This window comes from Eptatretus burgeri, chromosome 16 (assembly GCF_056783735.1).
Source record: "Eptatretus burgeri isolate ZD-2024b chromosome 16, Ebu_testis_v1, whole genome shotgun sequence".
NCBI classification, from domain to species: Eukaryota; Metazoa; Chordata; class Myxini; order Myxiniformes; family Myxinidae; genus Eptatretus; species Eptatretus burgeri.
The window spans coordinates 26,865,555-26,882,495 of record NC_140976.1 but is presented as its reverse complement, the minus strand read 5'-3'; the positions used below and the strand labels follow the sequence as shown (position 1 = coordinate 26,882,495).

Genomic DNA, 16,941 nt, shown 5'->3' with positions numbered 1-16,941 from the left:
TCTGACTCCGTTCTCTGCCGTGACATCTTTCATAATTTCGACAGACAGACAGTGGCCTCTTCCCTCTCTTCAGACCTTGACAAAATCACAAATGGGTCAAACACAATTTTCCATATTGTCCACCCTTTGCATTTTCCCTTCCCCCTCATCGTGACCTGCATTCCTTGTTTGTCCGTCTCTGATTACTTTCTTCCTCCACCCTGCTGTTGTTTCCTCTTTCTCCTGCTGTTCCCTTTGTTGTGTTATGTCCTGATTTTTTTCTGTGTCATCGCTCTTCCACGAGCCTACACCATGCTAAAATATATATTTATATCTAAAAGCCTGGTGTTGGCTAGCCTGGTGCCTGCTGTTGGTGTTGGCTCAGTGGTGTTGGCTGGTGTTGGCTCAGTGGTTAGGGTAGCGGCTTAGGATCCAAGGGTCCTGAGTTCAAGCCCCGTTGGCCACTGAATTAATACACACCAGGGGGTTGACTCAGCCTGTCATCCTTCTGAGGTCGGCAAATTGAGTACCAGCTTGCTGGGATATTTAAGCCATTCGAGGACAGAAAATCATCGATGGCAGCGGGTAGATGAGGAACGAATTAGCGACTGCTAATATACTTGCAGAACGGTATGACGTGCACTCTGCCTTAAGGGGGAGACCGGTTCAAGCGAACACCGCGATCTACAATAGAACTGGCAACCACTGTAGATTATTTCTGCCATCGAGAGGCAAAATGCCCGAGTACGCTCGATCAGTATATATATATATATATATATATATATATATATATATATATATATATATATATATATATATATATATATATATATATATATATATATTGTTACGAATTTGGAATTCGATTGCACACAACATACAGGTTCCTTTAGTCAGCTATGTCGATAATTGCTTGTTCCCTAGATAGCTCACCTTTCATTGTTTAAATGTTCAGAAATCGATTAGATGCGCTGTGGATCGATTTTATAGTTAGGGAACGAACAATGGAGACATCCCTCCCTCTTCTGCGAAGAGGAAAAAGAGCCCTGCCGTCCCGTGACTCATGATGTCAACAACTCCCTCCCACCCATGGTTGAGCAGGGGATGGAGCACGAGGGCATGAGTCATGAGTCACGCCGGGAGTGGGAGAAGGATGAGAGGAGATCTTTGTTTGTTCGTGTTCGAAGTTGGAGTAGTAAGCTTTTTGCGTCGGCAGAGAGTAGTCGTTCAGCAGACCTTCAGGTCCTGTTTGGCTTGGGTTAGGGTTGAGGCCTTAGGAAGCTTTTTGCTTCGGCTGGCTCAGTGAGCTTCGGCTTCTGCTTGGCTCGTGAGAGCTTTTTACTTCGAGCTGCATTATTTTGGAAGGAAGTTGAGCCAGTTGCTCGGCTCGAGCTGCGAATGGTGTCTTCTTCTCCTTCTCCTTCTCCTTCTCCTTCTCCTTCTCCTTCTCCTTCTCCTTCTCCTTCTCCTTCTCCTTCTCCTTCTCCTTCTCCTTCTCCTTCTCCTTCTCCTTCTCCTTCTCCTTCTCCTTCTCCTTCTCCTTCTCCTTCTCCTTCTCCTTCTCCTTCTCCTTCTCCTTCTCCTCCTTCTTCTCCTTCTTCTCCTTCTTCTCCTCCTTCTCCTTCTCCTTCTCCTTCTCCTTCTCCTTCTCCTTCTCCTTCTCCTTCTCCTTCTCCTTCTCCTTCTCCTTCTCCTTCTCCTTCTCCTTCTCCTTCTCCTTCTCCTTCTCCTTCTCCTTCTCCTTCTCCTTCTCCTTCTCCTTCTCCTTCTCCTTCTCCTTCTTCTTCTCCCGGCTTGGTGCAACTCATTGACCTCTTCTTGGAGGTGGTCTCTTGGGGGAAGCGGCGCATCGACGGGAAGGTGCCTCGTCTCACCAGCACGTGTTGAGAAGCGCGGGTGGATTCGCGGGAGCTCGGGAAGGATCACGGCGATTGGATCCAGCTCGCTCTCGCTGGAGCTCGGGTCCAAACAACTTGAAGACCACACGAGGTGGAGAGGTTTGAGATAGATTCTGGGTTTCAGCTCACCTGTCCTCCGAGCTGGAGCTCGTTATTAAAGGCCTCAGCCACCATTACTTGGGTGTGTGTGTGCGTACGTGTGTCCGTGGGCCCGTCTAATAAGTCGGAAATTGTTAAGTGCTTTGTGTGCTGTAAATGTTTGCATCGCATTTCGTATAGTCGGTATAGTTCTGCCCTTACGTGCTTCCCTAGTTCCCCATTATTATTAATAAATACCGCAATTGTTGAATGTTTTCAGTTCGTCGTGTCGATTCTTTCATTGACTGAGCATTTCGTGTGTTGGTAGTTAGAAAGCCGTTGGTTTGCCGTAAAAGGGGGACATTTGGACCGACGGTTCTCGGCGATTAAGCCGCTTGGAATCGCGCACGGGACAGGCTCGCCTCGGCGGTTTGTTCCGTACGAGTTCCGTCGAGGGTGGAATACCCCGGTAGTTGGATCACGTGGGTATTTAGGTACATTGAAGATTGGCAATCGACCCTACCCCACGTGATCTGCCCATTGGCGTATTTCGGTTCTTGTACAAGGACCCGTCGCTCGGACTTATCCGGGCAGCGATCTATATTCCGGGCGATCGGTCGGGCCGACTCGACTTGCGGCTCCGTCAGAGCGGTCAGTTGGCGGCCGACCCCTAGCCCGTAACAATATATATATATATATATATATATATATATATATATATATATATATATGTATGTATGTATGTATGTATGTATATATTTTAAACAATGCCCCGACTTTCGTGGACCCTGACATTCACAGCATTTTTCAGAAAAGTATCCCCCATGAATAGCAGTGTCCGACAGAACTGTATTCGAAGCTTTACATCAATTGGTGAAGTAATTCTATAGAAAAAGATTTTTAAATGTTATCCTTTGATCCAATATTGCTGCCATACCGTGTTATCTATGACTTCATACTTATCAAACTTCCTGTGGCTCAGTTTTGTAAGCGCCCACATATAAATCACTGCTTGCAGTTATAAGTGGCAGTTCTTGAGAGCCACAAGCCATGAGAAATATAGTTTGATAAAAATGACGTAAGGGGATGACATGATCATTAGAATGGGTGGTTTGTGGAGAAATTGGCAGAGTATGGCATCGTCAATGGAACAGGTGGGGTGGGATGGCATCGTCATAGGCGAGCATTGTCTTTGGAACGGTCTTCGTTCGTTACCTGGCATTACTGCGAGCAGTTATAAGCAGCAGTTCTAGTTATAATTATTGCGTATCATCGACCTGCACAAATTGCATTTTAAGTTGTGGGTGCAGTGCCTGGACTATTCGGCTTTCTTGGCCACCTGATTTGCATAGCTTTATTTGGTTGTTGATTTTTGCTAGCGAGTTTTCTGTTCACGTGTCGTACCGTAGTTTCGTGTTAGGCCATGAAATGTAATAAGCAAAATGTAAAATCTGGTAATCAATCACAAATGTTCTCTCGTTTTAACCACAGTGATTGTCAAATATTTGGTTATGTCTTTCCATAACCTGATTCTTTGAAATGCGCTGGGAGCAGGGGTTGGGGTGTGTTCACATGTTTGCGTTCCCATTTGTACACGTTGATGTTTGTGACTTGTGCTAGATTTCTTCATCAGTCAAACATTCTTCTTTACATTATTCATTGTTTAACAAATTTAATGGAAAGAAACTTAAAATATTCCTGCTGTCATCACTATTGTAATTAGTCTCGTTCTGAAAGGGAGACTATTTGTGTCTGTGTCTGTCTGTCTATTTTTGCTTTTAAAATGGTTTTCTCTGCAACCGCTTGTCCGATTGATGTGAAACATAGGAGGGACTCTCCATGGAAAATGTTTTATTGATAACTCTGACTTCATAGGTCACATGGTATTGGATTAAATGAAAAAGTTTGGACATAATTTTCTCCGAAACCGCTCAACGAAAAAAATACTTGGCATACAGTATGTCATCAACTCCCCATGGGGTATATAGGGTGATAATGATGATGTCATCGGTGAAGTGCTATTCCAGCCATAATTGGTTAAATTGAAATCTTATCCAAAAATCTGAAACTTCATATATCTTATCTATGACCCAATGTGAGTGAAGAATTAATTTTATGACCTCATATATTGCATGGTATGGCAGCCATATTGGATTAAAGGGGAAAAATGGACATCATTTTCTTCGAAACCACCCAACGAAAAAAATTGAGACTTGGCATACGATATGTCATCAACTCCTCATGGCATATATAAGTTGACAATGATGACATCATCGGTTAAGTAGTATTCCAACCATAATTGGTTGAATTGAAATCTTTATCCGAAAAATCTGAAACTTCATATATCTGATCTATAACCCGATGTGAGTGAAAAATCACATTTATGACGTTCATAACCCATGCCAAGAAACTATGTGACATAATAGGTTGTATGGGTGAAATGGGTATATGGACCATAATAGCAATAGTAGCGTGTTCAGGCAATGGTGGTATTTTTGTTCAGAATGAATGACATGCGAGGCAAGACTATACGCTCCACTCGTGCCGTTCTAGTTCTCTTTTGTGACCTGTATGGTGTTGGAAAGTGCAATAAGAATTACTTTACTGCTTCTGTGGATTTTCAGGGAAAAATACCTCCTCAAGAAAACTTCCATGTTGTATAATATATCGATATATATATATATATATATATATATATATATATATATATATATCTATATATATATATATATATATATATATATATATATCTATATATATATATATATATATATATATATATATATATATATATATATATATATATATATATATATATATATACACACACGTATATGAAAAAAAATATATATATATTGTATGTTGGCAGGTGGTTACTGAAATGGAGAAGCAACTCGCAGAACTGAGCCAAGAGAATGTCTCTCTGAGCCGACAAAACTTTATGCTGAATAAACAGCTGGAAGAGCTGAAAGGAATGAATGAACGTGAACAGAGGTGTGCAGCTGCAGACATCACGGCTCTGCGTGAAGAATTGACTACCCGAGACGCGACCATTTCCAAACATGAGCTGGTTAGACCTTTTTTCAACATTTTTCTCGTTGTTTGAGATGATGCCAGCTGATAGAGGAGCTATAATCTATTATATGAATTGTCTTTGCTTTTCTGTCATTGTATTCTCAATAACTATTGTATATTCAGACTATGAACATGCTCAAAATGACATGCACTGAGCTGGAGCAACAAATTGGGGACCTCGAAACGCTCAATGAGGACCTAACGGCCCGTGAGCACCACTCAGAGCAACAGAGAAATGCAGCGGAGGAGGAACGCAATTGCAAGGGACAGCGTTTGCATGAGATGCAGCGCTTTCTGGAAGCAGAGAAACAGGCAAGGTGTGCAAAGATGTGCAATACAAATCGATTGTCTTCTGTGAATTTTTAGATATAGCAAATCTCATCACAAAGGTGTTGGTGATGGGACAGAGTTTTTATTTCAGACTCCGAGCTGAGCAGAAGGCCGTGGAAGCACGACGAGCAGTGGAACTCGCTGTGCAGGAACACAAGGCTGAAACAACAGCACTGCAAAGCTCTGCAAAAGAGCATCGTCTCAAGGCTGAGAACCTGTCTGAGACTGTGAGGAATGCATCTAAGATTACCTTTGATTTGTTGCTGCCTGTTACAATCTCAAAATGTTACAATTCTGTATTTCTGTATACAATTTTGTATAAAACTGATGGTGAAGAAATACTTGCTTTCATCAAGCATTCATCTGAGGAATTGTACTTGAGAAAATTAATGATGCAAGCAAAGTGATGAGCATGTGTTTGGATATAAGTAATGTATTGTTGCGGACCTAGGGTCGGGGGCGAAGACCATGAGTTACCTCGTGTTCCCACTAGACTCTCTGGAATCGCAGGCTTTTGCACACGAATAACTTTGTGACACGTCAGGTCCCCAATCGACCGTGAACGCCAATAACTCGACCACGTGACTTAGGGTCCTCCGTCTGATACCGTTTACCTAAAGGTCACGTGATCTAATTACCGGGGACACGCCCTCGGTACGCACTTGCTCAAACTGGATCACCTTACCAGATCAGATGCAGCCAAGCAGGACTGCCAAGTACGTTTCAGCTAGAAAACATCGTTGGGGGATAACGTCCTGGCTAGACTAGAGTGCGAACCATGCTGGACAAATGGAGGAAAAGGCAAAAACGAGCTGGGAATATTTCTATACAAGCATTTATTTACAATGGCAAGGAAAAATTTGTGGCACAGTGTATTGAGTTTATTTTTATGTACAGGTCAGGTTCGATCTGTGACCTGCTACAGGTACCATGTAAACCTGTACTAACCTGTTCCATGGTCGGGTTGTCGGCGACTAAACCGTCTCCCCCACCAGGTTTTCTGGTGAGGAGGGTGTTTGGATATGGACACCCAGCAGGATTAAAAACAAAACCTGTCAAAGGGCGGAGGAGCTCCTTGTGAGCCAACGGCCATCCATATCTAGTGCCCAACTGTCTGCGGACGTCCTCCTGCAGTTGGGTCACTTCTTATTAGGAGGTTGGTGGCAGGATTTGCACTCCGGCCACCGTAAAACCCTTCATTCCGCAAAATGCAAAAACGCAAAAAAATCTGAAAACCCACTCTGTGGGAGTACCTCCTGTGCAGCTTCCCTTCGCAGGGCAGCTCACCGGATGACGGGATTGGGGCAAAGCCTTCGGGACCCCCAATCTTTGATAGGAGGGAAACCACGGGGTAACATCCCTGGGTCAGATTGCGGGAGAGTGTGTCGGAGTGGTGCTGAGGTGTCGTCCACCAGACGGCGGTCTCCTTGGGTTAACCTGAGGCGGTCCCTTCGGGTGGGTGCCTGGAATGTCCTATCCCTAAGAGAGGATGATCACCTGTCTCTGTTATCATCTGAGCTCAAGCGTTTGGACATCGGGATTGCAGCTCTCTCTGAGGTTCGGAGACCGGATTGCGGCGAGATAATGGTGGGTGGTTACACCTACTATTGGTCTGGTCGCTCTGATGGTTACCATACCCAAGGAGTTTCTGGAGCTGTGTCCAATAAGCTGACCCCAATGATAATTGAGGTAACACCGGTCAACGAGCGTATTATGAGATTAAGGATTCGTCACTCCTTAGGTGTCATTTCCCTGGTCTCTGTTTATGCTCCGACTGAGGTGAGTGATCTCACCGTGAAGGATGCATTCTACGCCACACTCGAGTCTGTGGTTGATCAGTGCCCCAGACGAGATACACTTCTAGTCTTGGGGGATTTCATTGCATCGACTGGAACTGATAGGGACGGTTATGAGGTGTGTGTTGGTCCCCATGGGTCAGGAACTATGAACCAGAATGGCACTAAGTTCCTTGACTTTGCAAGAAGTCATGGACTTAGGGTGGCTGGTTCATGGTTTCAGCGCCCACAAGCTCATCGCTGGACTTGGTATTCCAACGCTGGCGGTGTGGCAAAGGAGATTGACCATGTCCTCATTGACGGTCGTTGGAGGATGATCCAGAACTGCAGGGTCTACCGGAGTGCTCAGTTCCTCAATACTGACCACAGGCTTGTTGTAGCAACTCTAAAGCTGCACCTTAAATCCTGGAGAATGGTACCATCCCAGCCGCGGCTGGATGTTGCCAAGCTCAGGGATGAGAGAGTAGCTGAGGAGTTTGCGAACAGGCTGAGTGGACACTTGGGGAGTCTGGGTACTTTGGGGGGTCCTGAAGAGTTGTGGAGCGCCTTCAAGACCACCGTCCTTGATGTTGCCGGTGGATGCCTTGGAGCTCACCGCAGGGCAAAGAAGAATTTTGTCTCTCAAGGGACACTGGATACCATTGACCAGAGTCGCAGGGCCAGGCTGAATGGCAGAGCTGAGCTGTTCAGGGAGCTGAGGCGTAAAACTGTACGTGCACTGAGGGTGGACAAGGAGGCCTATGTGCGAGGAATCTGTGAGGGGGTAGAGCATCACCTGTGGACAGGTGATTCTCATCCCGCTTACAGGGGAATTCGTGTATTACGTTCATCCAAGCCCATCCCTCGGAGCACTACAGTTCGAGCAGAGAGTGGTAGGCTCTTGACAGAGGAGTCTGAAGTGAAGGCCCGCTGGGCCGGTTACTTTGAGCGGTTGTACCAGGCTGATCCCCCAACTGTCGAGTTGGACGTCAAGGGTGTTACAATCCCTGTTGCTGACCCTCGAATCAACTGTGGTCCACCTACGCTTGTGGAAACATGGGCTGCGGTGAACCAGTTGAAACGGGGCAAAGCTCCAGGGATCTGTGGCTTCCATGCCGAACTTCTCAAGGCTGGTGGAAATGCTGCACTCGTGTCGTTGCATGCAGTTTTGTGCTCTGCCTGGAACACAGGCATCATCCCAACTGACTGGAAGAGGGGCCTTGTTGTCCCTCTCTGGAAAGGGAAGGGTGATTGTCAAGACTGCAACAACTACCGAGGGGTGACGCTGCTCTCAGTGCCGGGCAAGGTCTTTGCTCGGATAATTCTCGATAGGGTTCGCCACCATCTGCTTGAGCACCAGCGTCCAGAGCACAGGCTTTACACCAAAGAGGTCAACGATTGACCGTATCCTTGCACTTCGTGTCCTCACCGAACGCAGACGAGAGTTTCAGCAGGGGCTGCTTGCAGCCTATGTTGATCTCTGTAAAGCGTTCGATTCAGTGAATCGGGATGTCCTCTGGAGGATTCTTGGTCTTCGTGGGGTGCCACCAAAACTGATCGATCTGATGTCTGAACTCCACTCTGGTACTGAGAGTGCTGTGAAGTGTGGTGGTACCATCTCTGACTTATTTCCAGTTGTTACTGGAGTTCGTCAGGGGTGTGTACTGGCCCCCACACTTTTCAGCACTTGTATGGACTGGATTCTAGGGAGGATGTCGGAGAGATCAAGTTGCGGTGCGTCATTTGGGAATGTCAAGATCTCGGACCTTGACTTTGCAGATGATGCAGTCATCTTTGCGGAGACTTTAGACATCCTCTTGGGGGCCCTCGAGGTGCTGAATGAGGAGTCGGAGCCTTTGGGATTACGGGTTTCTTGGGTCAAAACTAAGATCCAGGCTTTCGGTGACATCTTGGATGCTGCTGTCCTGTCTGTGTCTGTTTGTGGTGAGGATGTTGAGGTTGTGGAGAGATTCACTTACCTTGGCAGTGATATTCATGTCTCTGCTGGCTGCGAGTCAGAGGTCAATAGACGTCTGGGTCGGGCCTGGGGAGTCATGGATTCACTGGATCATGGGGTGTGGCGCTGCCGGTACCTGTGCGGGAGGACGAAAGTCCGAGTCTTCAGGTCCTTGGTACTTCCAGTCTTGCTCTATGGGTGCGAGACTTGGACTCTGACCAAGGATCTGAGACGGAGACTTAATTCCTTTGGTACCAGGTCTCTTCGGAGAATCCTTGGCTATCGCTGGTCGGATTTTGTGTCCAACGAGCGGTTGCTGAGAGAGACTCGGATGAGATTTGTTACCTGCATAGTCCGTGAGCGTCAGTTGCGGCTGTATGGACATGTGGCTCGTTTTCCTGACTCTGATCCTGCTCACCAGATTCTCTCAGCGAGGGAGTCTCATGAGTGGAGGAGGCCAGTGGGTCGACCACGTGCCTCATGGTTGCAACAGGTTGACCATCATCTCAAGGAGATGGGGATGGGCCTGGCATCTGCCTGGGGGATGGCCAGACGGAGGCCCCTGGAGTACCGGCGGAAAGTGGACGCAGCGACGTGCTGTTCTGGCACATGCTCCCATACCTGACCTTTATGTACAGCAGGGTATAGCAAGGGGTTTGTGGGGTGCTGCAAAAGACAAACAATCTTACAAAAGCAGACACAGAGCAGACTTATCCCATTATAACTTCTACAATCTAAACTTAAACTAGGACAGGCACCATCACACACACACACACACACACACACACACACACACACACACACACACACACACACACACACAGACACAGACACAGACACACAGACACAGACACACAGACACAGACACAGACACAGACACACACACACGGAAGATTAGATATAGCCCAGAGAGAAAGATCTGGCCCATTACCTGGTGCGGTCGTCAGACCAATGCAACCCAGAACGCTAAGGGAGAGGTAGGTGGGAGGAATACTGGTGGTGTCTAAGGTGTGAGAGTGGGAGGTGTAGTGTAGTGCAATGTGAGGGGTGGCGGTATCGCAACAGAGGAAAATGGGATTGTGAGTCAGTAATGATGCTCCTTGTGCATCCAAAGAAGACAGGATAGAGAGAGAGGAGAGAAGGTGCGTGAGTTCTTCAAATTATTCTTCTCGTCTTTTCCTCCCCTGATTTGAATGATGGTCATGTGTCCCTTGTGCAAGTAAGATTGTATAAGAAATAAAATAAAATAATAATGTCTGTTTCTACAGCCATTTTTCCTTGCTGTGCAGGGGTTGGCTTTTTCTTGAGGCAATGTTTTTATGGCCAGATGCCTTTCCTGACACCAACCTTGGTCGCCTCTTACGACACACAGGGATATGGTACACCTATTCTAACCGGGGCATACACCGGTACTCATTTCGCCGACCTTGGAAGGATGACAGGCTGAGTCAAGCCCCTGGTGTTAATTCAGCAGCCAACGGGGCTTGAACTCAGGACGCTAGGATCCCAAGTTGCCACCCTAACCACTAAGCCAACACCAGGCTATAAGAAAGAATATGTGTATGGATAAATCTGCTCTTGTATGCCCTTTTGCTTTCTTGCTTGTACGTCAGTGTTTCTCAAGGTGGGGCATGGCAATATTTTGGTGGGGCATGAGGATTCAGAATTAATGAATCAATATATGATTGCTTTCATAGCTTTGCACTTTCAAATTTTCAAAAGTTTGAAGCTGCGACTGATGCCTCATAGCGTCATAACTAAAAACTGCTTCACCGCGCCCTTGTGAGCCAATCCACCGGTAAGGCGTACCCTTGATCTATTCAATGCTGTTACATCACTTTGACTCGCTTTTCGTCAAGGGGAATTCGTTATATGTAGTATATACTGTAGTGTCTCCAATCATGGTGGGGCGTTCGTTTTTTTTTATTTTTATTTTTTATTATTATTTTTTTTTTGAAAATCAAAGTGGGGCATGGGCCAAAAAAGGTTGAGAAACACTGTTGCAGATACTGTGTGTGTGTGTGTGTGTGTGTGTGTGTGTGTGTGTGTGTGTGTGTGTGTGTGTGTGTGTGTGTGTGTGTGTGTGTGTGTGTGTGTGTGTGTGTGAGTGAGAGATAAATTATTGTTTGTTGTTTTTTCCAATCTGTCTTAGTTGTGTTTTCCTTCATTGGTATGACGCAGTGTACAAGTATGGTTAGACGGGAAGTTGTACCCCACCTGATTTGCTCTTTTAGCCGGTGCTGCACCGATCTGTTCTGCTTGGCAGAAGATCACCAGGTGTGGCGCTGAGGTTGCGTCCTTGAGTTTGGTTGCAATGCCAATAGAAAGGTATCGTGAAAACATCGAAGCATAACCTTGTCAGGCCGGAAGTCTTAAGTCAAGCGGCTACGGCAGTGTAAGAACTACATCCCATTGGACCACGGAGTTATCTATGGTCGGCGGCCTCAGGACTGGGTGTTCGAGAGAAACACGAATGCTTCCCCCTCGTGGTGAGCTCCGAACTCCTGGCCGTAACAATTTATACATACTCACACAAAGGTGGATACTTCGAGACCTGGGAAGGCTCTGTTGCACCTTCTGAAACCCACATATGGAGATAACAGCCAACAACAACACACACACACACACACACACACACACACACACACACACACACAAACACACAAACACACAAACACACAAACACACAAACACACAAACACACAAACACACAAACACACACACGGCTATGCCCAATGTTCTTTGAAGATAGTGGGAATTACCACTTTGTTTGACTCCCAACCACTTTGTTTGACTCCCAACCACTTTGTTTCCTTCCTTGGGGGTTGTTGGAAACACACGTGACAAGGAGCTGAGCTTTTTCTCACAACGCACGTCTCACAGACATGGACATACAGACGAATACACGAGATGCAACATAGGATTGTTGGATGAGACAAACACAGCCACTGAGCTTGGGTGAAATGTCGTCACTTCCTGGGGCATTCTGCGTACCTGTGAAATTCCTGAGGAATTTCCTCCTACCCATGGATGCCAATCTTTGTCGATTGTCCATGCTGTTATCCTTTTAAATGCTGAACATCAAGCAAGGGAACAGCATGTACCATTTTTTGGTATGACTCGGCTGTGGTTTGAACCACCGACCTCCCAGACTCGGAGAGGATGTTCTAACCAGTACACCACTGAGTCTTGAGTTGTGTTTATTCATGAACAACAAATTGACAATTGTTGTTATTTTGAGTTTATCTTTCTAGTATGTGTAGCTTCCTTAAGCATATATTTGTCACTGAGGTGGTTAACTCTTCGTTTTTGTGAAAACGTGCCACAATGTGACACGTTTTATTTTAACATTGAAATTGCATTGCTTTGCCGCACCCCTTTTATGCTGAATCTCTGAAGTTGAGCAATCTTGAGAAGAAACAGGCACTTCTGGAGCTTGGAGCCAAAGGCTTACAGCAGAAGCTGGAGACTGAGCGTGAACTCAAGCAGAAACTTATCCAAGAGGTATCTGTGGTCCATATCATTAACTAGAACTATTGTATACTTTGGATGATGATTTGATTGGTTCGCTATTTATTTTTGCTACGACTTGCTGTGCCAACCTTTCACTTCGCTGATGGGTTTAATCAAAAAGCAGCATGTTGCTCTTCATAAACATTGCAGGTCTATCTGTGAGTCTCAATGAGGATGTAAAATGAAGTGAAACAAGCAAAAGAAAAGTTCTTTTATGACAGCAGCTGCTGCTGCTGATGTTGTGGCTGTGGTGGTTGTTCCTTGTGCACTCCTTATTTGTTCTTTTGTTTATTTTTCTCTTGCTTCAAGAAGTATTACTATGTACAATTTTTTTTGTGCTCCTTCCTTGTCTGTCACATTTTATAAAGTGTTTCCTTCTATCATATAGTTGGAAATGACAGTAAAGTGTCACATCCTGCTTCTTCCTCTTCTTTCCCGGCAAGACGGGCTTTTAAAGCAGGCATTTTTATGATTAAACGGACATGAATTTTTGTTCGAAGTATACTGAAACATTTTGCACTTTTTCCATCCTTTCAATATGAGGATCACGGGACTGGAGTGAGCCTTTTGAACTTTGCTAGCAGGAGCCCTTGCACGGATATTTGACTCCCCACATTCACACACAATTGATTCATTGATCCGTTAATGGCGGCCCACGGATGCCGCACTTTCACTTCTTGCCGACGTAGCTAACAACTTGATTTTTTTTTGTACAATGTCTTAACCTTTCTCTGCCTTTTGGCACGATTAATTGTGTCCATCGTTTTATGGTTGGGCGCCATTATTAACTGTTGTGTGTCCACTAGATCTTGTAGGTCTGGTATTACAGGATCACCATATGTCATTTTCTATTTGATTGTGATTCATTATTAAATTTAGCTTCGTTCCCATTTGCTGGTCTGATTACTGCAATTAACGGTGCGTGAGAAACAAGAAAAGACTCGTAAATGGAGGTAATTGTACATGCGGACGCAGTTTGGGCACCATTATTAACTGTTGTATGTCGACTAGATCTTGTAGATCTCGTATTACAGGATATCCATATGTCATTTCCTGTTCGATGACGATCCATTATTGTATTAAATTTAGCTTCGTTCTTGTATGCTGGTCTGATTACTGCAATTAACGGTGTGAGCGAAACAAGAAAAGGCTCGTAATGACAGGTAATGTCCATGATACATGCGGATGCAAACAATGACTCATCTTAGCTCAAATACCGCGATCGGCCTAAATTAAATAATGCGATCACAAAATCGGAATGCAATAGGTTGCCCACGATTGGTAGAAACCCACAATATTAGAACCCGCGATATTTGAGGGTATACTGTATGAGCTTTCCAACCAAGTAAAGTACTGTATATCGATTATTAGCTTTTCAACAGTACCATTTTTACCTGTGACATGTCACAGGTCTCCAAGAGCTCCGCATTGTTGCTGCTGCTGCTGTTGTGGTTCTTGTTGAGGGGTCGATTTCTGAAATGTGCACCTATTAGTCGGACAGCTGCTGGACCCCACCCACATTTGTCACTTGATTCCACCCACCATGTCACCCAGAGAAATAATATGGCCACTATCTTCATTTTCTCATGGGCGTAAGACATCAGGCCTGAAGGCCTTTGCTGATTATACACTGCCCAGATTTATTGCGTCAGATTTCCATTGGCTTTGTTTGGGTTGAGTCACGGTGAATGATCCCATAAAATCTCATCATATGTCATATAAAAATTATTTGTAAGTTTTTATCTTCTCTGTCAGCATGCACGCTATGCACCTCCCTCAAAAAACATAGCCTTACATAATTTTTGAACGGCCCCATATTGGGGTTAGACAATCTGTGACTGTGTAACAAATCAGCTCGTTCTGATGTAACTGTGGTGGAGGCTGACATGGATGGGAGGTGTCAAGTTAATCTTTTAATAGCACATTAAATGCGTGTTTCCCAATTGTGCTGTTCATCTTTTAAGAGTGCTTTAAATGCGCGTTTCCCAATCAGCCCTTTACTGGATGTTGTCGAAGGTGGTGACTGTGATGCAGTCATTCTTGTTATTATTCTATGACAGCAGGAACCCTTTAGAATACAGCATGATCGACACACACACACACACACACACACACACACACACACACACACACACACACACACACACACACACACACACACACACACACACACACACACACACACACACACACACACACACACACACACACACAAACACACAAACACACAAACACACAAACACACAAACACACAATTGTCCAGTATCGGCTGTTCCTGAAATATAATATTTAAATATAATATAACACACACACGGATGCTCCTCCTTTTAGTAATATATGTTGGTACTGTTTCCTTTGTCTCCAGCAAGGAAAGCTCCAACAGCGGTTGGACTCACACAAGACCCAGGTTCACAGACTGAGCCAAAGCTTGCAAGACACCCTTGATCAAGTTGATCTGCTAAAAACTGAGAGGGCTGACATGGAAAACCAGATTGAGAACTTGCAGGTGGGGTATTGAGGAAGCTCTGTTGAGGTTCTTTTTTAGCCGTGTCGCGTTACGAACGCTGGCTCTAAAAGAGCTCTGCCTTCTTCTCCTTCTCCTTCTCCTTCTCCTTCTCCTTCTCCTTCTCCTTCTCCTTCTCCTTCTCCTTCTCCTTCTCCTTCTCCTTCTCCTTCTCCTTCTCCTTCTCCTTCTCCTTCTCCTTCTCCTTCTCCTTCTCCTTCTCCTTCTCCTTCTCCTTCTCCTTCTCCCGAAGACAAAACCTTTAGGGCGTGGCTCTTGGACACATTTGTCCTTGTTTTATTAGTATTTCTTTTTCACCCCCTTTGTTGGATGGGGCCTGAGAAAGGGGATGGGGTGTGACATGAGGTGAGTTTTGCAGCCTCCCAAATGACAGGCATTATTAAAAAGTTCATAGAAACTGAAGACTTTTGGAAGAGCAAATGGCCATTTGTGTTCTACTTGTGTTAGAAATATATAATTAAATTGAAGTTAAACAAAAGTTTTGAAGGTTGTAGAAAACAACCCCCAAAAACATTGAATCGGAAGTTCACCATTTATATATTTTGAGTACTACCTGGGGGGCCAAGACTGCCTGCTTTTGGGTGAGGTGGACACCACCTGCTGTAGAAGGGTGTTTTTTTCCATTAGTATGGACCCTAACAATCAATTCTATGGTGGCCATCCCTCTAGGCCAGTGTTTCTCAACCACGGTTCCCCGGAACCCTAGCGTTCCGCAAGAGGTCGCTAGGGGTTCCGCGAGAAACAGTAATAAATAGGCTAATGTATTTTTGAGTAGTTTTTGTTTGATTTAATATTCGTAATTTTACTATACACGTAAGGCATATTGTTGGAAACTCCTTGGTTATTATTTATTATAATGGAGGCTTCAACCTCTTATATTATTTACAATTATAACAACCATAGGGAATGTATTTAACGATGTCTATATGGCGCCAGTGTGAAACCACCCTCACTGGTTAGTGGGCGTCCTGTATGCGGCGGATTTGTGTATCATTGAGTGACTGACTCAAGTACGGGACGCATGCACGGTGTCCATGTATCTTCGTTGTGCTTCCTAGCTCGAAGTCTCTCTCTCTCAAGGTTAGTTCTTCTATTTACCTTTATTGCTCCGGCTTTATTTGTTTAAGTTTTGTTTATCAAGTTGCATGAGGTGTGTTTTTTTTAATTGTCAAACAGACTCGGGGTTGATGTATATTTTGTATATGGATATTTTTTGTGTGTTTACAGATTTTTTTTTTGTGAATTAAAACCTCGGTGTGAGGTCTCATAAACAAGCAGTATGTTTTTTTTTTCATTGCCAATAAATTTGACAAAAAGGGGGTCATTTTTTCCTTAAACCAGGTATCCAAAAAAAATATTGTATTTACCACGTGAACTACGATAAAAATATAAAAGAGCTCGATATTAATAATGGTGTATAATAATTTTTATGCAGGGGTTCCCTGAGACATGAAAACTATTTCAAGGGTTCCACAAGGGTAAAAAGGTTGAGAAACGTTGCTCTAGGCAATGCACACAGAGCCCAACAGAGATCCCTTTATAAGAGCACCCTTTGTGTATTTGGCACGAAATGTGCTTTTATTAGAAAATGTGCAAGTGTTATATAATCTGCCATCATCCACAAACATATCTTCTTCTTCTTTCGGCTGCTCCCGTTCGGAGTCGCCACAGCGGATCATCCGTATGATCCGCATAGTGATTTGGCACATGTTTTACGCCGGATGCTCTTCCTGACGCAACCCTGGTCGCCTCTTGCGACACAGGGATATGGTACACCTATTTTAACCGGGGTATACACCGGCCCAGTATTCT

The 16,941-nt window shown here is 44.8% G+C and overlaps 1 protein-coding gene across 1 annotated transcript in view; it reads left to right on the top strand.

Moving 5' to 3' along the window:
* The window catches only part of CIT (citron rho-interacting serine/threonine kinase), a 137,823-nt gene extending 122,654 nt beyond the window's left edge, over positions 1–15,169 (top strand). The window contains 5 exon segments of the mRNA XM_085859015.1: positions 4,825–5,025; positions 5,154–5,347; positions 5,452–5,587; positions 12,492–12,596; positions 14,971–15,169. Coding sequence (XP_085715141.1) covers positions 4,825–5,025; positions 5,154–5,347; positions 5,452–5,587; positions 12,492–12,596; positions 14,971–15,123 — 789 coding nt within the window. The 3' untranslated portion in view covers positions 15,124–15,169.
* Positions 15,170–16,941: the final 1,772 nt, after the last annotated feature.